Source organism: Elephas maximus, chromosome 22, assembly GCF_024166365.1.
Source record: "Elephas maximus indicus isolate mEleMax1 chromosome 22, mEleMax1 primary haplotype, whole genome shotgun sequence".
In the NCBI taxonomy this organism is placed as follows: domain Eukaryota; kingdom Metazoa; phylum Chordata; class Mammalia; order Proboscidea; family Elephantidae; genus Elephas; species Elephas maximus.
In genome coordinates, this window is record NC_064840.1 from 50,993,276 (window position 1) to 51,018,149 (window position 24,874).

At 46.8% G+C, this 24,874-nt stretch overlaps 1 protein-coding gene across 1 annotated transcript in view; it reads right to left on the reverse strand.

Annotated features, from left to right (window-relative positions):
• Positions 1-14,006, reverse strand: part of SLC25A37 (solute carrier family 25 member 37) — a 44,273-nt gene extending 30,267 nt beyond the window's left edge. Inside the window, exon 1 of the mRNA XM_049865367.1 lies at positions 13,656-14,006. Within this exon, the coding sequence (XP_049721324.1) occupies positions 13,656-13,877 (222 nt within the window). The 5' untranslated portion in view covers positions 13,878-14,006. The remainder of the gene's footprint in view (positions 1-13,655) is intronic.
• Positions 14,007-24,874: the final 10,868 nt, after the last annotated feature.

Genomic DNA, 24,874 nt, shown 5'->3' on the forward strand with positions numbered 1-24,874 from the left:
TGTGTCACAGCACTGGCTTCTGGGAGAAACAGGACTCAGTTCCAGAAGCTGCGAGATCCAGGTACTTCTGTCTAACCCTTAGACTAATATAAACACTTGAAGAAAAAGCCTCAAGGGCTGAGTCTTGACCAGCTTAGAGGCAAATGGACAAGCTGCTGACTGAACCCTCTGTATTTTCTAGGAACCTCCAACTTTGAGAAAGAAACACTTAAAGGAAAGAGAGAGAACAGGAAAAAAAAAAAAAGACTTCAGCTATATAATGACCTTGTAGAGTGACAAGAAATAATACATGAATTCAGACTACTCCTGAGTGTCAAGAAATCCCGGCACAGTTGTTACCTACATTTACCACCATCCTACAGTTCGTCAAGGCCTTCTTTATCCTACAAATTATGACCTGGTCACAGGGGCCCATAAAGGTCACTTGGGCAAACCCTAAAACTTCACATCACATAACCAGATTTAATTTTTAGCTACATACCTGGCCTCTGCTCCAGCTGACACTTGCCACTAAAGCCACCCATTATTATAAACCAATTACACATAGAAAAGCCTTTGATATTACAACTTTCCTCCCTTCCTCCTTTTGTCATGGTCTTCCTCTAGTCCTCTAGGCTCTGCCATGCAAGTTCCCACCCAGGGAGGAGGCTGGGCTTCCCTCGAAGCCATGGGGCAGTTGCCAGAGGCAACCTCCAGAGGCAGTCATTCGGTGGTGGTGGTGGCGGTGGCTGTGGCAGAGCAGGGAATTAAACTTTTAGAACAGGGAGAAGAGCAGCAGCTGCAGATTCAGCCCAGGAGGCTGATGATCCAAACTGCAAAAACTTCCCCCGCTGACTTTGCAGTCAGATGGCTCAGAGCAGAGCCGCACAATCAGAGTGTTAGTAGCGTGTAGGCACCTTGATGAAGGCCAGGTACCTCTGGGCCGAGCCATGTCTTTTCCAGGGACAGAAAGACTTGTACAGTTTTGTTCCAACTTCTGTATCTCCTTCAGGTCTAGATATTAGTTTCTTAAATATTACTGCCTCACGGGGGTTTCCTGACCCTTAGACAATTTGGGTTCCCTGAGGAGCTACACTTCCCCTCCGCAACAACATTCATCACCCTTGAGAGGAATGATTCACTTGTTCTCTGTCCTCCCTGCTAGACCTGAACCTATGGAAGGAGAGACCTTGGATGCGTTGAGCTTCCTGTCCCCTGTCACCGAGATCGGGAGGTTGTACCCAATTATGCTCCAACTCCTTAATTAATTTGGTCATTCAATGAAGTCCAGGGAACGAAGTCACATTTTTGTAAAGCCCTTCAACTTTTCCTAGGCAGAGACAGTACTGACTCAGGCTAATGCAAGCCAACGTTTAGCAAACAAGCCATTCAGACAGTAACTAAGGAGAGCAGCTTTCTTGGTTCTTCAGTTACAGACACACCCTGGATTTCACTCCTTCCACCTTTATATGTATGTATATATACACTAGAATCTTCTCTCCTTTCAAAAGGCTTCCCTGTCTCTCCAGTCTAACTTCTTGGATCTAAAACCCTGCTGGCTACCCAGCTCCTTTAATGAAGGCTTCCGCCAGCCCTGGGACACCCACGATCCTCTTCCATGGCCAGGCAGAGGAGGCAGGAGAGTGGCAGCGGCACCTCGACACGAGGGCAGCTGTGAGTCAGAGGCAGTGCCGAGGTGGTGCGGGGCTCTGCCCGGTGTGTTCCGTTTCCCAGCACACCCAGCTGGCAAGCTGCCTGCATGCTGCAGGCGCCCACCCGCCACCTTCCGTTCCTCAAGCCAGGCGGGGGCAAGGCAAAGAGCTGGCAAAACCATCCACTTGGCACCATGAGGACAGAGGGAGCAGGGACCCAGACACAATGGCATCTGTGTCCTCCCCATCCTTCTCCTCTTACTTTCTACGTCAGCAAACAAGGAAAACAGACAGGAAGCCTAGGGGGAAAACCCAATACACAGATGCACTTCAGGACCACCAGTCACCACCCTGGGCCTGGGAAAATCCCAGCCCCAACATCCTCAGGCTCATCTGCCTGGCACTCAAAGGGACAGACTCCTTAAAGTAAGCATATAAAATAAAATCCCACAGAGATCTTCACAGGTCGTAACAGCCCTGGGCACACTGTTGTACTCCCTGAAGGGGGTCTCATACTACCCAAGCCTGCCGTGTGCTGCTGGATGCAGTTATCAGCATCATTGATCCTACATTATCAATTTAAAATATATTTCAGAGAACACTCTGAGTACAATGGCTCTTCCTCATTATTTAGCTAATGGGCCAGCAGCAGACAGCCACCACTGCTTTTACCCAACAGATGGGAGACACTGTGTGTAAGGAGAGAGGTGAAGTGCCCGAGGCCACGCACAGAATCCTCCAGTAGAGCTGGAATGGGAGCCTGTATTTTCCATTCCCATGTGCTCACCTTACCCCTTTAACAGGATCCCAGTCTGATAATAAACACAATCACCTAGCACCCACACAGAGCTTTACACTTTTTAAACTGTGTTCACTGCAAACCTGGCTATATTCTCTTACTAGATGCAATACGCCTGCAGACAGGGCAGGCGTTGCTACTATTCCACATTTAAAATGAGAAAACTGCAGCCCTAAGGGGCCAAGGAACTATGAGGCAGTGCTCTTTCCAATAAGTCATTTTTATACTGTGACCTGGAAAGGAATTCTCAGACCAGTCCAAATTCTAATCACCATAGAGTCCAACTTCAACTCCCTGCTGAAATGAGAAGGTGCCACGGCAGCTGTAATTTGCTCCAGAGAGAAGAGCCAGTCAGAGTCAAATAACCCACAGCAAGAACCATCTGTCACCATATCCTTGCCCTCCTTACTGGAGTATGTGACACCAAGGAACTCCTACATATACATTAGAGCCCTGCACTCTGAGCCATACTTTGCTTTGAATCTAGTTCCTCCCTTCCAGGAATGCAGGTGGGGCCCCATCATCAATCCCAGTCCTTTCTCTCTCATCTCTCAGAAGGCAGCTCAAGGGTTCCACCGTCATTAACATCTGAGCCTGTGCCCTAGCTTCCCACTTGCTTGCTCCCACCTGATCCCCTTCCTCACTTCTTCCATTTTAGCTCTGGTATAGGAGAAACAGGAGCTGAGAGGAAAGACCCAAGTTCTAGGGCACATTATTTATCTGAAGCTCAGTTTTCTAATCTCTTAAATGAGAAACAGCACATGCCTTTCCCATCTTCAAAGAAGAGCTAAGAAAATCGAGTGACATAATAGAAGTTGGGGATAATAAGAAAATTTTGCAATATACAATTACAAAAGCAATATACAAGCACAACCAGGGACTTAATACCTTTAGAAACAATAACAAGAGCTAATGTTAACTGAGCACTTACCACGTGCCCAGCACTATTCTTAACACTCTATCATCTGAATTCTCATAACAACACTCTGAGGTGGGTATTTCCATGATCTCCATCTTACAGATGAGAAAAATAAGGCACAAAGAGGCTTAAGTAACTTGATCAGAGCTTGTGCTGTTAACCTGACCACTCTTCTCTTAATCATTAAGCATACTGCCTCTGATACAATCAGTCATTAGCTTAGCATATTAAAGTTTACATAAAGGTCATTTACAAGGGGGATCCCAGCTAGGCTTCTCAATACCCCGGTCAAGTAGGTAAAGCAGATGATATTAATGTAGTTCCATGAGGAGACACTAGCTCAGAAAAATGACTTACGCAAGGTTTCAAAGTTAGTTAATGGGAAGAATGGTAAGACCAGGGCTCAAATGCATGGGCCAAGACCCCTGGTTAATGTCTCTCCCATGAGCCTCGACACTAGCCTAAGTCTGAGACACCCCCCTCCCCAGGCCCCAATTAAAGCAGCATCTTAAGTGTTCACTTGATGACTGTGGCAAGGGACAAAGGCTGCTGGTACCATAATAGGGCAGGTCAGGGGCTTTCGTCAGCATCAGGCACCACAGGCCATGAGGCCAGCCAGAGTTTAGGGTACGAGAGCTTTCTCAGTCTCTCCAGCTAGATGTGTCCAGTGGATCCAGAGGCCTGGTGGTCCCAGAGGAAGTCCTCTCAGTTACACAAAGCTGCAGTTCCTCAACCTAGTCTATAATAGCCAGTCATTTCCTAAACCTGTTATGCAACTCTTGCTTCAACCAAGCTGCTGCTGGGATTTCTCCCTATTTCAACATTTTTTGTTTTCTCGTCAGAGAGAAGGCATGAATGTGAAGCCACAGCACCTCTTAGTGACCAGACAATGGCCTTTCTTAACTGTCTGGGATTACCAGTACGGTGGGGGATATTTTTGGAGGCACCTTCTATTAGCCAACTTGAGCTTCCAGAATGACGAACAACCACATGAGTGCAAAAGAGGATGGGGAGTGATACAACTGAGGACCACTGCCTCCTTCAGCAAAAGAAACCATTTCAAGGGTGGCCTACAAAGAAAGCCAGAGTGACAGCCCCTCCCCTCCCCTGCCCCAGCAGGCTCCAGGCCTTCAAGAAGATGGCAGCTTGAGCACACCAAAATCCAGATTGTTTCTTTTAGCCCATGTGAAAGTAAATACCAAGACAGGCAATTCTTCAAAGGGAGTCAGTCCTGCCACACAAGTTCAAGGTCTAATTATAAGGAGCATGTTTTGGGGACAGAGACCATGAGTTCTTATTTTTACATCCCAGTGTCTAGTACTGTGCCTGGCTCTGAAAGGGTACTCAGTAGGTATGGAATGAATAAAGCGAGCAGCCAGATGAGTAAATCATCTCACCAGGGTACAACTGCTGTTCATTTGCTTCTACTGCAAAAAAAGGACACACAAAAGAACTGAGAAAGTTTTTTTGGTGACCAAGAGACATTATGGATTTAAAAACAATACAAAACAGCTAACATTTGCTTTATGGTATTTTTCCCCCATATTTCTTTCAAACAGCCATGTCTTCACTTTTCACTCAATATTCATTGGAAACCTTTACGTAGCACCCTGTGGACAAGTCAGAGAAGGCCTGAAGGGAGGAAAAACCTCAGCCTCTGTGCCTGCCCTGCTAAGAAGTCCAGGCTCTACCCTGAAGGCAAAAAGACCAGCTGAAAGATTACAAGGTGAGGAAAGATACCACCAGCTCTCAACTAGAGAAATGTCACTGCTCCTCAGTACCCCCTGCCAGCTCTGCTGCATCAGGGAGAACAGGCTGGGGCCTCTAAGGCCACAGTGGGCAGGACCAATTAAGAGCCTACTGTAGTAATTCTTTCAACAAATATTAATGAGCATCTGCTGTGTGCTAGGTACTGTTTTTGGCAATGGGAATACACCAGTGAACAAAAGAATAAAAAAAAACCTGCCTTTGTGGAGCTTACATTCTAATGAAGGGAGATAACCACAAACAATACAAATAAGTAAATGATATTATATTTTTTTATTATATTACATATTAAATTATATGTTATTATATTATATGTTAGAAGGTAATAAATGCTGTGGAGAAAAGTCAAGCAGGGAAGGGGAAGAGGGAGTGTAGGGTGAGAGGAAGGGAAAGAACAATGAATTTTAAGTCAGGTGGACAGGAAGCCCTCAATGAAAAGGAGACATTTGAGTCCCCTGAACCCAATGTAGTAGCACTGAAGAGAGAAGTCAACAAATTCAAGAGGTACTGTATTATAGATGGAAAAATCAACAGTCTTGGAGGCATACAGGGAGGGGAAAGGGGAAAGGAGAAACACTAAAGATATTAACTAAGTTCCTGGGGGAGGGAATCCAGGCAGAAGGGCAGGACTGAGAGGAAGGTCTGGATGTCCATTCTGGACACACTAAGTTTGAGGAGTCTGTGAGACAGCCAAGTGGACATATCAGCTCCCAAGAGAGTCTGGACCAGAGTTACAGATCTGGGAGTTACCAGGACAGAGACATATGTCCTGTGGGAAGAGAAGAGGACTGAGGGCAGAATTGTGAAGATCAGCAGTAAAGGGAGATTAGGAGCCTGCAAAGGGAACTGAGGAGTAGCCAGACCAAAAGAGGGAAAACAGAGACAACTGTGGGCCCAAAAAGGTTAAGGGCTCCAAAAGGAGGCGCACTCAGAGGGTCAAAGGCAGCAGAGGAGCCAGGAAATAACAACTGAGCTCAGCAACAACATCACCAGCAGCCTCAGTGAAGTTTCTAGTGGAGTGGCGGGCACAAAGGCCAGACTGCTGTGGGATGACGAGGTGAGGAAGCAGAGACCAAGAGTCAACAATTCTTTCATAACACTTGTTATTTTAAGAAGAAGGAAAAAAAAGGCAACAAGAGTTTGTCTGTTTACGGGAGGAAAGAGAGGGTAGTACCTCGGTAGGGCATATGAGGTCAAAGTGAGATGTGTGAGGTTTGTTTGTTTGTTTGTTTGAGATGGGACAGGCCTGAACCTCTATAAATGCATTTGAGAAGAAGCCAAGAGAGAGGGGAAAAACTCGGTGACTCAAGAGAAAAGTGACAAAAATAACTATCCTTGTCATCATTTACTGATAACTTATTTGTCAGGCACTGCAGCCAAGAGTTTTACATAATCTCATTTAATTCTTTCAGCAACCCCATGGGGTAGGTATTGTTATTAACAGCCCCAATTTGTGGAGAAGGAAGCTGAGTTTAAAGAGGACAAGTAATGTGCACAAGGTGTAGGTAAAACCAGAGTTCAGATCCAGGTCCGTCTGGGTGGTCCATAAACATCGTCCTTCCCGCCTAGGGGGTTCAGAGCCCTTAGAGGGCGATTTGCCTTAGAAGGACAAAGCTTACCTCTTACCTTATGGCAGGAGGAGAGTGGTGAAGTGAAGGTAAGTGGGTTTGGAGGGAGAGTGACAAGGAGATGAGAGAGTTTAACTGGGGTCTGTCATGGATTGAACTCTGTCCTCCCAAAATAAGTGTCAACTTGGCTAGGCCATGATTCTCAGTATTTGACAGTTATGTAATGATGTAGTTTGGCAGTCATGAAATGATACAAGTTGGCCATAGTGTAATGATAAAGTCATCCTCCATTTTTGTGATCTGATGTAATTATCCTCCATTTTATGTGTTGTAAGTCCTAAAGCCTCTATGAGGCAGGATTTGGGTAGGGTGTATCTTGAGTCACACCCATTAAGTGCTGTCTTACTTAAGACACCACTCTTCTCTGCCTTACTGAAGTCACACCTTTGCTTGAGTCATACTTTTTATCTTACAAAAGATAAAAGGAGAGAGAAGTGAGTAGAGAGGAGAAGGATCTTACGACCACCAAGAAATAAGAGCCAGGAGTGGAAAACGTCGTTTGGACCCAGGGTTCCTGCACTGAGAAACTCCTAGACCAAAGGGAAGATTGATGCCAAAATCCATGAAGATCTTCAAGGAATGCCAAGCTCACAGGTGTTGAAAGGAGACAAGGACCTTCCTCAAGAGTCAGCAGAGAGAGAATGCCTTCCCCAAGAGCCAGCTCCCTGATCTGGATTTCTAGCCTCCGAAACTATGATAGAATAAATTTCTGTTTGTTAAAGCCACCCACTTGTGGTATTTCTGTTTATAGTAGCACTAGATAAGTAAGATAGAGTTCTAGTTACTTTACAAACTAGAAAGCAAATGGAGAGGTCAGAGATTTGAAGAGAAATAGGATGTTCTAAAGCAGCTGTTCTGGAGGATGGAAGCAAACTGACTAGAAAACAGGGAAGGATGAACAGTGGTGCTGAGAGCCCCACTGCGGCCAGAAAGCATGAACATGCAGGGGCAGCAACTGAGTCAACATGTGATTTTCTCCACAAGTGCTCAGCTGTCCGATGGACAGATGGATTATCCAGGATCAGGGTTTGGACAGACCGGTGTTAGATGAAACAAAGGCAGAGAAACCGAGGAAACAAGAGTGGGTGAAGTGATAGACTAGATAAGGAAAACAGGAAAGGGTTGGGGGGAGGGGCGGAGGAGACAAGAAGACACTAGAGACCAAGTAGACTGTGACTGTGAGAAAGCTGTGGCCAGGCTATGAGATGTCTGATTCAGAGGTGGAAAGGTTCTGGATTATGACAAGGCCCAGGTAAGGTAAAGGCTGTTGACCTGAAAAGCATAAAGAACGGAGAGATTTGAAAGTTAGTCAGGTGGCAGTGACACACATGGGAAGTTCTTAGGATGATGTCAGGATTTGTGATGGAGAAGTAGTCTATGAGCCAGATGCCAGGGTCCTCATGAATGAAGGAAAGTGATGACAATCATGATGATGATGCTGAGGACAGATGATATTTTTAGACAGTGTTCACTATACATCTGAGGGTGGAACACCCTAGCTAAGCAACTCTAGTTAAAGAGAATGTGATTAGATATATCCCTCTTATGGAAGGTATCAGCTATGAACGTACAAGGTGGAGGCAGGAATGAAAAGAGCAGGTTTGGGAGAAGGTAGAAGTCATTCTAATCACCTAATGCTTCCTTAAGTGGTCCAGCAAACATCATAATTGTAGAGATATGTCTGGAGCCAGCACTGATAGAACCAGACAGCTCATTTAAGAGTTCCTTAAAAAAAACAAAAAACTTTCAGAAGGAAAGGCTGAGTTCTAGGGGAGATAGGAAGAGAACCGGAAACAAACAGGAACATTCTAGGGTTCAAGAGAGACGGCCAAAGGCTTCAACGCTAGTTCACCCAATGGGTCAGGGGAAAGCAATGCTCCTGAAGTAGGAAAGGGAGTTAAGAACCCAAGTCTATAAAAAGGGGAAAGTGGGATCGATGCCCTGAAATCAGTCACTGCTCCAAAGAGCAGATGGGACAAAAGCCCTTGTGGATAAGATGGCCACAGGTGGCTAAAAGGTGCCCAAATGGAAACCGTGAAAAGCAATGGCCTCCCTTTCATGTGACACACACATTCCCTACTCCCACATACGCATGCCTTTGAGGTTTTAAACAATGCTGTCAGTTAGATTCCCTCGTTAAACCCCAAATGCCTCTTTGAAGGGGGCATGGAGTCAAAAATGAGCATTCTTGTATTTCCTCTGTTTCATGAGGGTACCTTCATTGCTCACTATAATCCTGGAGGCTACACTCCAACCCCTCTGCCCCAGCCCACCCCTCTCCAATCCCAGGGCAGAGGAGGCTGGTGGCAGGCAAGAAAGGGAACATAAGGGGGACGAAATGCTGAATCTGGGACTGTAAAAGATTCCCACTCCTCCTCCAGCATCAGGCCTCACCGGTACATGTCACGGGTATGGGTATCACCATGTATCCTGGGAGTTCATGAAACAGAGGAAGTTCAAAAATGAATACTCCTTTTTTGACTCCATGCCCCCCCGCCAAAAAAAAAGCACCTCCCTTTGAAGGAGAGAAAAGAAGGGAGGGGATGGACTTGGATAAGAGAAGACAGGAGAAGGGAGAGACAGAAAAATCACTATAATTTTGTTCCAGGAACCAGAGCAATTTGGGATTTCACGCCCATTTGAAGCCGAATGGCATCTACTGTACTTTGCTTCTATTGCTGAAGGACTTTGGAAAGCACTGTGGGTGGGAGGGGACTCTGGCAGCTGCCTTAACTCCCCTGAGCACCCTTCTACCAGTCAGCCTGCATCCTGGAAACCATGAGGAGGAAACTCCAATGTTAAGGAATTCTGAGCTGCCCTGGCCACCTGCCTCTGCTTAGTGCAGCTCAGAGCTCAGCAGGGCAAGCTACGGGAAGCCAATCAGGTCAATACGAGGGTTCTGCTTGCTCAGCACTCGCCAACTCCTAGAGAGAATGCTGAGCCTTACAATGCTTGGCTCTCAGATCTGTGGTCCTCTCATTCCTTCTGAAACCCAGCTGGGAAGGAAGGCTTATCCTAAGAGAGTTAAAGGACAGGGTTTCCCTGGCAAGGAAAGCAAAAGAAAGGGCTGTGAAGGGGTCAGCGGAAGTTCCCTCACTTCAAATCTTTCCTGTTTCCTTCTGCCTCTGCTTTCACCACCACAGGACTCAGCATGGTCTACAAGCAGTGTGCCTAATCTTGCTGGAATTTCCTCCTCCACCCACCTGGCATTCTCCCCACAGTCTTGAGCACTCCAGACTAGGGGTTCTCACAACCACCCCAAGTGCCCGTCTCGGCTACCATGCTACTGCAGAGGACCAGAGAGATCATAGGAAACCTGTACCCCAGGTACCCGCAGCGGGGCTTAGGGTTGACATGAGAAAACCTGTAGCCAAAGGACCCAGGAATCTGGCCCTTTATAGATTAACGAGCACTCATATTTACCCACAGTGAAAAATTAAAGAGGAAGACTCAAGAAGGGGCAGAAAGATCGCTGAAGGTCTTCCAAATACTCACAGGCTGTCGGCTGCTGGAACTTGAGAGCCATGAGTGATCACCAGGCTGAACGTTTTTCATACTTTTTTGACCATAATGCCCAACAAGAAGTAGATTTTACATTGCCACCCAGGGAACATACATATATATACAAAACGTCGTGAATTACCACATCTCCCTGCCACATGTCATGCTCACTTATATTGTGTACTCTCACAAATCTCTTTCTAAAATGTCAATCACACTAATGGGTCACAATCCACAGTTTGAAAAACACAGGTCATTAAGTATAATGTTGGGGAGTGGGGTGGCACCTCATGAAAAAGCATATTTAATATTACAGTTTTAAGGATTTGCAAAGCTGGTTTTCGGCATTATGACCACACACCAAGCCGCTCCCAAGGCTCAGCACTGAAAGTGACCAGTGCTGGATTCTGTTGTCCACACTGCCTGGGACAGGATAGCTAGAAAAAGTAACACTCTCCTTTCACATCCTAAGATCAAAGTTTAAAACGTATGCCTTTCAAAATTAATTTTTTCTTACAAGATATGATTACATTGATTGGGTTTCACCTGTAATGATTATTTTGAAACTTCAAATAACATAAGAAAGGATAAACAGATGTTTTGTTTTTATTGAAAAGAGGAATGGGTTAAAAGTGTTGCCCCATTTTATGAGCATCAAAACTAAGGCACAGAAGTGTCTAAGGCATGAAGCCAGATAGGGGCCGAGCTTAAAACCGAGCCCAGGCTCTCCTGGTTCAATTACTCAGGGTCTCCATCATCCAAACTATTTAAGAAGAACACAGACGGGGTCTTCCGAAGTAAAGCATGTGTGTGGCTGAAGGACAGATGCATCCCTGGCACCTCACACAGGGCACGGACAACCGTGTCAGTGATACTGGTATCTGTTGCAGCCTCCCTGTGACCTGAGCTCACACCACTTCACTCTCTCTGCGCCGTTTGTCTCAGCTTAAAAATGAAAAGAATAATCCTCGATAACCTTCCAAGAAAGTTGTAGGGAAAAATGAGAGGTGCTTTCAAATTGTATGCTTAAGAACCGCCTGCTTAAGAACTGAAGAAATCTGAAGGGTAGTAATTTGGGATCAGAATTAGAATTCCCAGGACCTGGAAGATCTTACTGATTAGCCACCCAAAGCCTTCATCTTACAGTCCAGCCCCATAAGGTAAATAACTTGTCTAGGAAAGCCAGACCAGCATCTTCTACCGTACACGCCACGCTAACCTGTCTGTAGCTTGAAACTGCTACAGAAAATAATGTTAAGTATAGATGACATCTGGGTCAAAACAAACCAATGTCTCAGAGGCAGAGGAGGGGCAGAGAGGAAATTAAACACAGATCACACAATTTAAACATATGAGACAAATGCTTCATTAGAGTATCAAAGGGAGCTCAAAAGGCATGACTAATTACTTTTAATCTTAAAAATGAGCAAAAATGATGCCTAGAACCAAACTCATGGTAAAAAGGCCAAGGACCTCAAAGGTGGTAAAGTTCCTTGAGGGAACATTCAGCTCGACAACTTCAGAGTCTGCAGCCTGCTCAAATAGTATCTCGCTACTACTAACTTTCCCCAGACTCTGCCCAAAGCACTTGAGACAACAGCTTCAAATACAGAGAATTTTATTACATTTGAGGGATTCCTTCCTATACAAAAGCCATCTGGTATCTGTCCTAGAGGAGTTTGGAAATCCCAAGAGACAAGATCTCCTCCATTCCCTTGGCATCTGTGGCAGGCAAGAACCGTTTGTCTAACTCCCCACTGGGACACTAGAGGGATAGGAGTAATGACTCAGGCACTGCAGCACCATCACAGACTTAGGCCTGGCTTTATTACGAATGCCCCTTCATTTTCTCCCTGGACTTGTGCCTGTCCAGCCATCAACCGTCAGCTCTCCAACAGATGCCCAGAGTAGGAAAAGCCCTCTGAGTTAGACTGGCTGGCCTTCACGCCTGCTTACTTGGACCAACATCAGCAACAAGATACAGTTGCGGGGCGGGGTGGGTAGTTTTGTGGACCATGCCTAGCCATCTGGAGAGGCCCCCAGCTCCCCCAGAACACTTGAGCTGCAGGTCAGAGAAATAAGCAATGTATGAGACTTAGCAAGTTAATCAGTTCACCTCTCTGTACCTCAGTTTCTTATCTATTAATCCCCCCCCCCTTAACCTGGGGATTAACTATTGTGTGAATGAGATGACCTGTGAGTATGAAAATGCAATGTGTAACTACTAGTCAATACTAGTAGTGCCCCCTGCACTATCCCTGGCCACTCAGTCTCCTGAGCAGGCTGACAGAGGGCAGTTCTAACGCTAACAGGTAACATTCGCCTGTTAAAGCCACCTCTTTACAGAAGTGTATTTACAACTCCCTGGGGGAGTGACCTAGCGCTGGTGGCACAGTGGTTAAAGCGATGGATTGCTACAGAAACGTTGGTTTGAAACCACCAGCGGCTCTGCGGGAGAAAGATGCGGCAATCTGCTTCCACTAAGATTTACAGCCTTGGAACCCTATGGGGTCGCTATGAGTCGGAGGCAGTGGGTTTGGACAAACTGAGTGCCTATTACACAACCCATATTAAGGGCTGTATGGCACAAGCTCGCCTTCCAGCAAACAAAATGAGAAGGCAAATGTCACTGCAAGTCTCTCTGCTGCCCACTGCCCGAACCCCGAGGACATGGGATCTCACGGGGCGTAGCTTAGCCAATACTCCCAAGAGAGCTGCCAAAGGCTGAGAAGTCCAGCCACCCGCACGCCCCCCAAAAAAGCCCGTGAGCAGAAGCAAAAGGCCAGGGCTGGCGGGCGCGCGGCGGGGCTGCGGCCACGTTTCTCCGCGCGAGTGTGGTTACCGCTTCCCCTCCGGGAGCACCCTCGGCAACGCTGCACGTGTGGGCAGCCTCAGCCTCCCCACACAGGCCTGCCGGCGCCTCGCGGGAGTCCACGACGACCCAGGACCCCAAAGACCGCGGATCGCAGGGGCAGGAGTAGCAAAACTGTACAAAGCTGCACCGATCCCCTCCCTCTGGATCCCCGCCACGACCACCAAGGCCAGCGGCGGGCGCCACCAGCCGGGACAGCAGAGGGAGCGGCGGCGGTGGGGCTGCGGCAACCTCGCCGGGTGGAAAGGCTCCTCGGTCGCCGAAACGTGCGGCGGAAGAAGCGGCGCGGCGCGCTCCCCGGCGCCCAGGCTGCGCGCCCACTCGGGTAGGGACCCCCGCCCCGCCTCCGGCCCCCGCCAGCTCCGGCGCCGAGGGGGCGGAACGGCCGCAGTCCGCCGCGCTCCACGGCCGGCACTGCCCGGTGGAGAGCGTGCTCTCATTGCGTTGCCGGGTTCTGGTCTTGCGCGGGATTCGGCCGCCCGCGCGTTCTCTCTAGCTCTCGCTCGTTCTGTCTCCACAACGTCTCCTCGGGGCTCACCTTCACTGAGTCTATTGGATACATAACCGAGTGCTCCAGGATCCCGGCCATCGCTCCGGCTGTCATGTGGGTGGATAAAGAGGCGCTGGTCGGCAGGTTCTCATAGTCCTCCGACCCGGCGTCCTTGCTGCCGCCGCCGCCGCCGCCGCCGCCATCTCGGGTGTCCCCTTCCATCCCCCGCCCCACAGCCTGGCTCCCTACGCCGCCGCAGCGTAGCTCCATCCGCCAGCTCCCCAGGGGACGGGCGGCTGCAGGAGGTGGGTAGGGAGGGGGAGGGGGTGAAAAACTTCACTTCTTAAAGTGGGAACCACCTCCCTGGCGCTGCGGCGCCTGACGCCATGGCGGGATGGGGTGGAGCAGAGGGGCCCAAGACACCAATCACTAGAAAAGAAGCGGCCAGCCGCCGCCTGCCATTGGTGTGCGGGACAGTAGGGACCCGCCTCTTTGTGTGACGTCAGCTGTCCAGTGCAAATTTCCAAGCAACCGGATGGGGGCGAGAGGAGACGTTGGGGCGTCGTGGGAAGTTGTACTACCTCCAAGGTGGTGCTGCCCCGCTAGGGGCAGGCCAGTGGCCATCGTTGGAAGGGTCAGCCAGGCCTCAGGGGGCTATGCCTAGAGCTGGAGTGAGATAAGTTACAACGACTAAGGGGGGGGAAACCCGCCCCCAGAGTCAGTGGTTTTCAAAGAGTGTATTGCTCAGCAAGCTGTGGCATTTCTAAGGTCTGAAGGGAGGGAAGTTGTTGTCATGTCAGTTATGGTGGTTGGCGTAGAGGGGGGTGAGTAGAGGCCACACTGCAGGATAGCAGTTGTGAACCTTCCTTTGTGCAACACGAGGCCGTATACCATGGATGGGACAGCGTTAATACCCAAGGTCATGTTTGAGCTGCTCAGTCGGGAGGGGGGGGAAACACCCATTTATTCAAAATCTATTTCTTTCACTGAAAACACTTTTCTTACGTAGTGCTAATTTCTTACAAAGAGGCCAGATCCACCCTGAGCTGGACTGACCTAGATGATAAATAGTAACCAGGATGGAGCCCTTCAGAGGAGGCACCTCAAGCAAATTTTCTTTGGGTTTGACATGCTTGAAAAATGTTTGTAGAGGCCAGGTTGCACAGAGTGCAGAATGGCTGACAGTAAAATCTTGCAGCGTGTGTCTACCTGTCTTTTAAGACTCTCTTCTCCTAGTCCTTGAAGTCATCCCAAGCTGGCTTCTTAAAGTGCAACCCACTTTATCTTGCTCCTTTGAGGGAATCTGCGTATCTGAATAGGCATGTTCCAGGCCTTAAGACTTGACTCTCAGTGATCTACCTCACCAGGGCCTCCCTGCCTTATCCAGAGAAGACTTCTGGTCGCAAAAGCTGGGCCTTGAGATACGAAAGGGCAGAGGAGATGCTGCACGTGCTCTTTGCCCTCACCCTGTCCCAAGATTCAGGTTACAGCAACCCAGGCAGCTCTTAGGGAGTTGAGATGCAGCGATACGAGCATTGTCAATAGAGGCCTCAAGGCCAGGGACCCTTTCCGGGTTTTTGATAGCTGTGAACAGTAGCTCCCAAGATGAGCGTTAGGGATCTGGTAGATCCACAAACACTGTATCTAGTGATTGCTAGAGAAAAATTTCCTACTGTTCTAAGAGTTAATTTTTAAGAAATTTGATCAAAAGCTGTTGCTATTCATTTAAAAGCATACGCCATTTAACCAGTACATTCGGGTGGGGGGCAAGGGGGGAGAGCAGGAAAGGCACCTTTATTTCCTCGTATAAGGAAAAGGAGTCAGTTGGAGCTGCCGCTGCCAAGGCTGCTCCTTAACCAGTACATATTAACCCACTATTCTACTTCTAGGAAAGCAACACAAAAGCCTAAATATTCATGAAGCTCTTCTTGAAAGCATTATTTATAGTAGGAAATAATTGGAAACAACCTACATGTTCAACTAGAGAGGGATGGTTAAGTAAACCATGACATGTGTACTTGTTGTTAGGTGCCGTTGAGTTGATTCTGACTCACAGCAACCCTTTCAGAGAGTAGAACTGCCCCATAGGGTTTCCAAAGAGCAGCTAGTGGATTTGAACTGCCAACTTCTTGGTTAGCAGCCAAGCTCTTAACTACTACACCACCAGGGCTCCATATGTACTTAATGAAATATCCAGCTATTAAAAACAGATTATGATATGCAACATGAAAAATAATTATGATATAATCTTATATGACAAAGCAAAAAGAAAATTCTATAAATATAAAATTCACAAATACGTAAAATAAGCACAAGAAAAGAGTAAAATGGTTATTGCAATAGTGAGGTAGGATTATACATAGCTATTTTTACTCGAAAGCCCTGGTAGTAGAATGGTTAAGCACTCAGCTGCTAACTGAGAGGTTGGCAGTTAGAGCCCAGTAGCTGCTCCGTGGGAGAAAGATATGGCAGTCTGCTTCCGTAAAGATTTACACCTTGGAAACCCTATGGGACAGTTCTACTCTGTCCCATAGAGTCTCTATGACTCAGAATCAGCTCATTGGCAGTGGGTTTGGTTTGGGGGTTTGTGGTTTCACTCTATTTTTCAGACTTTAAATAATATTCATATTCTATAATTTTTTTAAGTGCCTAGAATTTTTTTAGAAGATTTATGTATCTATTTATCTGTCTCTCAATGAATGAGAAATGCTCTGAACTTTGCAGTGGTAGAATTGGTGGAAGGAAGTCACCTTTTGGTGGTTAAGAAAATAGTTGGCAAGGGTAAACATGCCCAAAATCTTCAGAGATATAAGGTTTTTTTTTTTTTTTAATTTCACTAGATAATTACATCAGAATCTGTTAGGAAATCTTTTTAGAACATTTTATTATAAATACTCAGTATTTTTCCCCATATATTATAGATATGGTGGTTTGGCAGTCAGCATACATGTTAAATTACTTTTTGTACTGCAGTGGCCAGAAAGTTTAAAACTACACTTCTCAGACTCCCTTGCAGCCAGGGGTCTACATGTGAATTATATTCTACCAATAAGATTAATTAGGGAGATCTAGAAGGTGGAAATGGAAATGAGATGGAGGCTATCTTCCTGCAGCCTTGATGTTTTCTGCTGCCTAGAAAGGTCACAGACACTCGGGCAAGGGGCAGTTGGGGTGGTCAGAGACTTGCCTATTGCAACAGCACTGCAGTGTCTGGACACGAGCTTCATTTACAGTGTTGAGAGACAATTGAGGCAGTGGAGGTGGAAACAGTAATGGTGGCAGCCTACTGATCCCTGAACTGAAGCTTCAATAGGTGGCCTTCTGATTCCTCACCTTTGTGAACATGGCAGAGGCAGCCATTCCCTTGGAAAGCCAGTTTGGCAGTGTGGATCTGAGAATTCTTCCTGGAGCCTAGAATCTGCTCCTCCACACCTTCCAATGATATTGTATATAGTAGCAAAAGGGTATAATAATGAAGGAGCCACTCCTACATGCCAGAAACACAGCATCCAGCTTTGTTCTAGACCTCTGGGGAAGGCCCACTGGGAGAAGGGTGACATCTCAGACACTATAACCCAGTGTTTCAGCCACACTGTCAGCGGGGAGGGAGCAGCTATTTCTCTGAAAAGCAAGAACATGGGGACCAGCAGCAGAGGAGTGGCTGCTAATCTTCTCCCGTGGGAGGGGCCAGAAGACTCAGACTGACTTGCTGGTGCTACCAGAGTCTTTCATAAAGTTCCTGGACATTGAAGCTTTTAAGACGTCATCATACTGTCCTAGCCTAACTGGAAGCCAACCTCCACTCAGAAAGGGGAAATTGTAGAGGGTGTAGGGTGAGGAGCACTTGCCTTGGAGTCATGGATCCTATTCAAGCCCTAGTTCTACACTATTTACTAGCTATATGGCTTTGGCCAAATTTGTTGGCCTGCTTCCTCCTCTGTAGTGCGTGGACATTGATACTTAACATATAGTAATGTTGTGAAGAGTGAGTGACATACAGAATGTGAAAGCTCATGATAAAGTATATATAATTTGGGGGTGTTGGGAGGTAAGAGGACAGAAAGGGGTACAGAGAGAAGAGGTCCAGGCTTTCTCCAAAATACTATTTTTTGCAGAATAATTCTCTAGCCCTGACATCCTCTGTCCACCCATGCAAACGCCCAGATACAACAACACTCTATTCAGAATTTAGCCAATACTATGTCTCCACTGGAGCTCTGGTGGCACAGTAGTTAAGAGCTCAAATGCTAACCAAAACGTCGGCAGTTCAAATCCACCAGTCATTCCTTGGAAGCCCTATGGGGCAATTCTACTCTGTTCTATAGGGTCGCTGTGAGTCAGAAACGACTCAAATGGCAATGGGTTTGGTTTTTTTGGTTTTATATCTCCTCTGCCATATGCCACAGAGAAGGTCTCTTGACATGGAGCTACTGCAGCTGGTGTGGTACCAGGGTGGTGGGGTATGTTTCCTGTCTTTGTTTATTACAGTGTGCACTCATCCAAATCCTTGTTAATTTTAAGTCAAGCTTTTATATGTTGGGAGGCCTGAGAGGGCCTTGTTCATATCTGACCCTGTAATCTCAGAATCCCTTGTTTTCCCAGAACAGCACTGTGTTTCTAAAAACTCTATCTGTGGCCCCTGCTAAGGAGCCCTGGTGGCACATGGTTAAGTGCTCAGCTGCTAACCAAAAGGTCGGCAGTTCAAGACCACCAGATGCTTGATGGGAGATAAATGTGGCAATCTGGTCCCATAACAATTACAGCCTTTGGAAACCCTATGAGGCAGTTCTACTCTGACCTATAAGGTCACTAAGAGTCCGAATCAACTGACAGCATCGGGTTTAGTTTGGTGTTCAGTAGTTCATATTCAGAGATGAGCTTCCTCGTGAGACAGAAGAGGAAATGGTGATGAAAAGCTAGTCTCAGAAACCCCAAGTCAGATAAAGAAGAGGTGGGGAGTGAGCCATCAGGTGCAAAGAACCTCCTCACTTTACCAGGCTTCCTTTTACAAAGGGTGGTGACAGGCAAGGATCAGAACTGGGGGCTTAATTAGCAGGTGTAGAGAGACATTTTGACCTGATTTACCTCCCAAGAACCTGCCTGTGCTCACACTTCCTCAGACTCTACTGGTTGAGTGCACTAATAATCCTCTCATGGGATGTTGCTGGGCCCTACTGCTGTGTGACAGTCAGCTTATTCCTCTTCCGTGGAGATTCACTGGCAAGATGTAGCAGCCCCAGCTACCTTTCTTTCCACATCAGAGGCCACCATCTCTGCCCTGCTGTCCTGTTCCCGCCTCCAGCTTGAAGATGTACCTTCTTTCACTGAAGAGCCCACCCTGACCACAGCCCTCTGACTATAGCCCTCTATCCCACCCCTTTGTCCACCTCTGGGGCCTTGAGCCACCCAGTATCCACCTACCACAACAGCTTACATTTGGAATTTTTTCTCTCTCCTTACCTATTTCTACAAATGTACTCGAGTGTCTCCATGTCCTAATAAAATCTCCCTTCCCACCTTAAGCTATTGCCTTACTTCCCTCCTCCATCCTGAAGTCCTTGAAAGAATAATCTATGCCTGTTGTCTGTCCTTACTCACAATACACCCATTCCTTAAACCCTTGCATAGTGGTTTCTAATCCCCTGGACTTTTCTAAAGGAGTTCTGGTAAAGTTCACCAGTGACCTAAATGCCAAATCAGCTCACCTCTTACCAGCATGAGCCTCTTGACCTCTACCTCCTCTGGAATTCTTTCACTCTTGCTCTCTTCCTGCCCTTCTGACAGTGCCCTCTGCCTCCTTCTCTACCTCTCCTTCCTCTCTTAAACCACATCCTGTCCGCAGAGCTCTTCTCCTCTCTTCCTTTCAGTAATCTCTTCCATTTCCAAGTTCCAGTTACCAATTCTGTCTCTGTTTTAACTCTTGACTTCTCTGAATTCCAGTTCCACATTTTCATGTGCCTAGACACATGGTGGTGGTGCAAACAGTTAACAGACTTGGATGTCGCAATGGTTAAGGTTTTGTGTAAACTTGACTGGGCCATGATTCCCAGTGGTTTGGCAGTTAAATGATGTAAGTTGGTAGCTACGTAATGATGTAATCTCTCCCATCATAAGAAATGTTATAATGGAATCACCTTCAGGATGAGACCTTTCATGAGCAGTTGAAAGGGATTTTCCTTGGAAGTGTGGCCTACATCCGACACAGGTGGACTTTCTGGCAAAGCTCGTTGGCTTTTGCTCACTCTGGATCCTGCAGCTGGCTCCTGTTCATCTGACCTCCAGCTCTTGGGACTTGAGCTAGCAGCTTACCTGCCAATCTTGGGATTCATGAGCCAGAGGCCTGCTGTCTGAGCTGCCGATCTTAGGTTCACCAGCCCCTGCAGCTACATGAGTCAAGGGAGGCCTCCTCCTAAACCATGGACTTGGGACATGCCAGCCTCTATGACCATGAGGGCCATTTCCTAGATATAAATCTCTCTCTCTCTCTCTCTCTCTATATATATATATAAAAAAAATTTTTTTTTGCACGCTTTATTGGTTTTACTTCTTTAGAGAGCCCAGCCTAAGAAAGCTGCTAACCAAAAGGTTGAATGTTGGAGTCCACCCAGAGGTGCCTTGGAAGAAAGGCCTGGGATCTACTTCTGAAAAATCAGCCAGTGAAAACCCTATGGAGCACAATTCTACTCTGATACACAAGGAGTTGCCATGACTCAAAATCAACTTGATATCAACTGGTGCTGGTAGTGGTACTATTGATGAATGGTTAAATTGTTTCCAATTGGGATCTGTTATGGACTGTGCTGCTGTGAGCATTCTTATACATGTCTTTTGGTGCACACAAGTATGTATTTCTCTTGGGTGTATATGAGAATTGCTGAGTCACAGACTATGTGCATATTCAGCTTTAGTAGATATTACCAAATAGTTTTCCAAATTGATTATATACGTGCTGGTTATTTTAAAAGCCGGACTAAAAATACTCCTGATTATGTTGACTTTCACCTGTAAATTCTCAATTGCTCTGTGATTGTTCGCCAACAGCAGCTGAAACTGAGGTAGATACTTGAGAAGCCCACATGATTAAAGGTCGGGAGAGACGTACTGTGCATAATAGAATACCATAGGTAATAGGGTGGTATAGTGGTTAAGTGCTATGGCTGCTAACCAAGAGGTCGGCAGTTCAAATCCACCAGGTGCTCCTTGGAAACTCTATGGTGCAGATCTACTCTGTCCTATAGGGTTGCTATGAGTCAGAATCGACTCGACCGCAAGGGGTTTGGTTTTGGTTTTGGGGTATAGGTAATAGGCTGCTATGGACAGAGAAAACAAATGTGAAACCCAAATGGAAGATCACAATGGTTGGTGTTCCAAATCATGAAGGAGCTGCTTCTCACAAGGGCAACTCTAAGAAACAGCAGGTATTTATTTATTTATTTAATCCTCATCTGTCTCCAGAGCACATGCTTTTTATTTTTATGCTGTATCATCTCCATTACCTTAAAGAGCTCCTCCTCTATTCTCAGTAGTCTATTTGACTCATTGGAAATATAGCAACTATCCTGACTGAAAGATCATGATCAATGAACTCTCATTAATGATGCGTAGAGCTCAATGGTAAAACTCACTTGTGGAACTTGGCAAATGTGCCAGTGCGCTAATGTGCTGTGTCAGGTGAACTTGGCCAGAGTGGAGAATTGATGACTATTGATTTTTATAGAGTAGGCATCTGAGATATGACTAATGACAGCAATAGAGGAGTCTTATCAGCCTCAGAGTTTATTTCAAAGGTGAGTGACGAAAGAGTACTGAATGAAACACTTGGGCTTTAATCCCAACACTGCCACCAACCACTTTTGTGTCCTTGGACAAGTTCCTTTACCACTTGGCTCTCTTCTGCTCACCTGTAAGATGAGAGTCTAAGACCATATCATGTTCAAGGTCCCTTCCAGCTCCCTGGCTTCATAACTCCATGTTATCCTAAGAAAAGTAACATGGTAATTTAATATTTGTGATACATACTGTCATGGGTTGAATTGTGCCCCCCTCCAAAAAAATATGTGTTTTAAATCCTAACCTCTGTGCTGGTGGTTATAATCCATTTGGGAATAGGTTGTCTTTGTTATGTTAATGATGCGGGATTAGTGTAGAGTGTTGTAAAAGAGATTGAATAAGCTAGCAGGGCAGAGATGGGGGAAGAGAGATGCCTAGCTGAATGAGGATCACCCAAGAACAGAAGCTAAAAGAGACAAGGACCTTCGTCCAGAGCTGACAGAGAAAGCCTTCACCTAGAGCCAGCATCCTGAATTTGGACTTTTAGCCCCTTAAACGGTGAGAAAATAAATTTGGTGGTTAAAGCCATTCATTTGTGGTATTTCTGTTATAGCAGCACTAGATAGCAAAGAAACGTATGTACTTTGAAAGAAAAGAAAATGTCATTTGTTCTCTCTTCTCCACAAACTATGTTCAGAGCCTCCAGATCTGAGAGGCAACTCGGTTTAATTTCCTGTAAATCTTTAGCGTTTGCGATATTTTAATGCTATTATATAGAAATGGTAGTACAATGGTTAAGTGCTCAGCTACTAACCAAAAAGTTGGTAGGTCAAATCCACCAGCCATTCTGTGGGAGAAAAGACCTGGAGATCTGGTCCTGTAAAGATTACAGTGTAGGAAACTCTATGGGGCAGTTCTACTCTGTCACATATGGTCGCTGAATGATTCTTACAGAGAAGTCATCTGAGATATGACTAATGACAGCAATAAAGGAGTCTTATTAGCCTTTGGGAGACCCTGGTGGTGTCGTGGTTAAGAGTCTGGCTACTAACCAAAAGGTCATCACTTCAAATCCACCAGGCACTCCTTGGAAACCCTATGGGGAAGTTCTACTCTATCCTATAAGGTTGCTATGAGTCAGGATTGACTTGACGGCAGTAAGTTTGGTTTCTGGTTTCTTTGATCAGCCCTTGAGTCAGAATCAACTCAACAGAACACCACAACAACAATAATGTAAGAATATAGGCCACTTTTCCAAAGAACCCATTGCCGTCGAGTCAGTTCCGACTCATAGAGACCTTATAGGACAGAGTAAAATGGTCCTCTAGGGTTTCCAAGGAGTGGCTGGTGGATTTGAACTGCTGACCTTTTTGGTTAGCAGCTGAACACTTAACCACCAGGGCTCTTACTCATTTAAGAAATGCTTTTTGAATGTTTACTCAATTTATATCTTCAAAGAACTTCCAGTATCACAGGAGAGATAAGATGGGGTACTACAACTGTTACATAAAGTAGAAGGAACTAAGAGCCCTAAAAGAGGCATTAAAAGAGCTACAGGGACATGAGGAATTCTGGGAAGATAGTGGCATAAACAAAGCATCATTCCAACCCTCCCCCATAAATACAACAAAGAAATGGTGCCTAGCTTTGAGGGACATACATCAACAATGAGTCAACATATGGTAGGAAAATCACTTCTCCCACCATCCCTGCCCCAGCCACATGGGCCACCAGCTGCTGGGAGCTGGGAAAGTGACCCCAGAAAAAGAGCCTGTTTCTCTAACCACCACAGCCCCTGCCTGTACAAAGAGACAGAACTCAAAGCCTCTGCTCTAAAGTCAACAAAGCAGACCTTCTCAGGGGTCTGTTTGGAGTGTGCCAGCACCTTGCCCACCTGGACACTGGAGGTTGCAAGCCTACTATGAATTGCTACAGAAAACCCCCGGAATGGAGTCTGCTGTCATAGGCAACACTGTGCCTAACTCCCTGCACACTCCATACCTCAGGCCTTTGAAATCAACAGGACAGACCTCCTGGGGTGTCAGTTTGGGTCTCCCTAAACCCCCTTCCAGTTGGTGCTGAGGACTGCTGACTGAGGTTGTTGTGTACTAGGAAGCAGACATCTGCAGTGGAGGCTACACCCACAGCCAACATACTCTGGGTGGTGGGGCTCTGATAGCAACAAGACAGACCTCCCTGGGGGTCCATTTGTAGTGTGCCAACACCTCCCCCACCTGGACACTGTTGACTGCAAGGCTACTGCAAATTGCTACAAAAGGCCCGTTCAGTGGAGTCTGCTCCCATAGTAAACACTCTACCAGCCTCCCATTGCCCTCCATAGCTCAGGCCTCTGAAACCAACAAGACAGACCTCCTGGGGAGTTAGTTCAGGTTCTGTTTGCTCCCCTTTTGAGTCAGTACTGAGGATTGCTGATTGAGGCTGCCGTGTGCTAAGAATTAAGCATCTTTAGTGGAGGCTACAACCACAGCCAACATACTACAGGAAGGGCTCTGATAGCAACAAGGCAAACCTCCCTGGACATCTGTTTAGAGCATGGCAACCCCTCCCCCACCTGGACACTGTCACCTGCAAGCCTGCTGTGAATTACTGCAGAAGAGCCCTGCAGTGGAGTCCACTCCCAGAGTCAGCACTTTGCCTGCCTCCCTGCATACCCGATAGCTCTGGCTTCTGAAACCAACAGTACAAACCTCTCTGGGTGTCAAGTACAGTTAGTCTGCCCCTATTTCCAGTTGATGCTGAGGGCTGCTGACCGAGGCTGCTGTGTCTTAGGAAGAAGGAGCCTTGAGTGGAGGTTGCACTCAGAGCCAACAATCTACCAGCTGAATCTGATAGCAAAAAGGCACACCTCCGTGGGGATCTGACCAGAGCATGACAACCCCTTCCCCACTTGGTAATTCTTAATTACTAGGCTGTTGCAAACTGCTACAGAAGACCCCCATAGTACAGTCTGCTCCCATAGTCAGCACTCTACCTGCCTCCCTGTGTATCCGCATAGCTCAGACCTCTGAAACCAACAGGACAGACCTCCCTGGGGATCAGTTTGAGCCTGTCTTCTCCCCCTTACAGTTGGTGCTGAGGACTGCTGACTGAGGCTGATGTGTGCTAGGAAGCAGGCATCTTGATGGAGAATACACCCACAGCCAACATACTACAGGGTGGACTCTGTTAACAACCAGTCAGGCTTCACTGGGGGCCTTTTCTTCTCGAAATGTAACTACACCTCCCCCAACTGCTAACTGTTGGCTGCTGGACTGATACGAACTCCTATAGAAGGATCCCCATAGTGTAGTCAGGAGGTGAGTCGCCTGAGTTGAGACTGCTCCCCCAGCCAACACAGGGCAACTGGGGCTCTGAAATCAAGACAAATCATCTGGAGGTCCTTCTGGGGAGTGCCTGAAATGGAGAAAAGTCCACCTGTCCATCCACTGAATATCAGCTCAGAGATAAGCAGCCCCCACAGAGCAGGGAAGGAAACC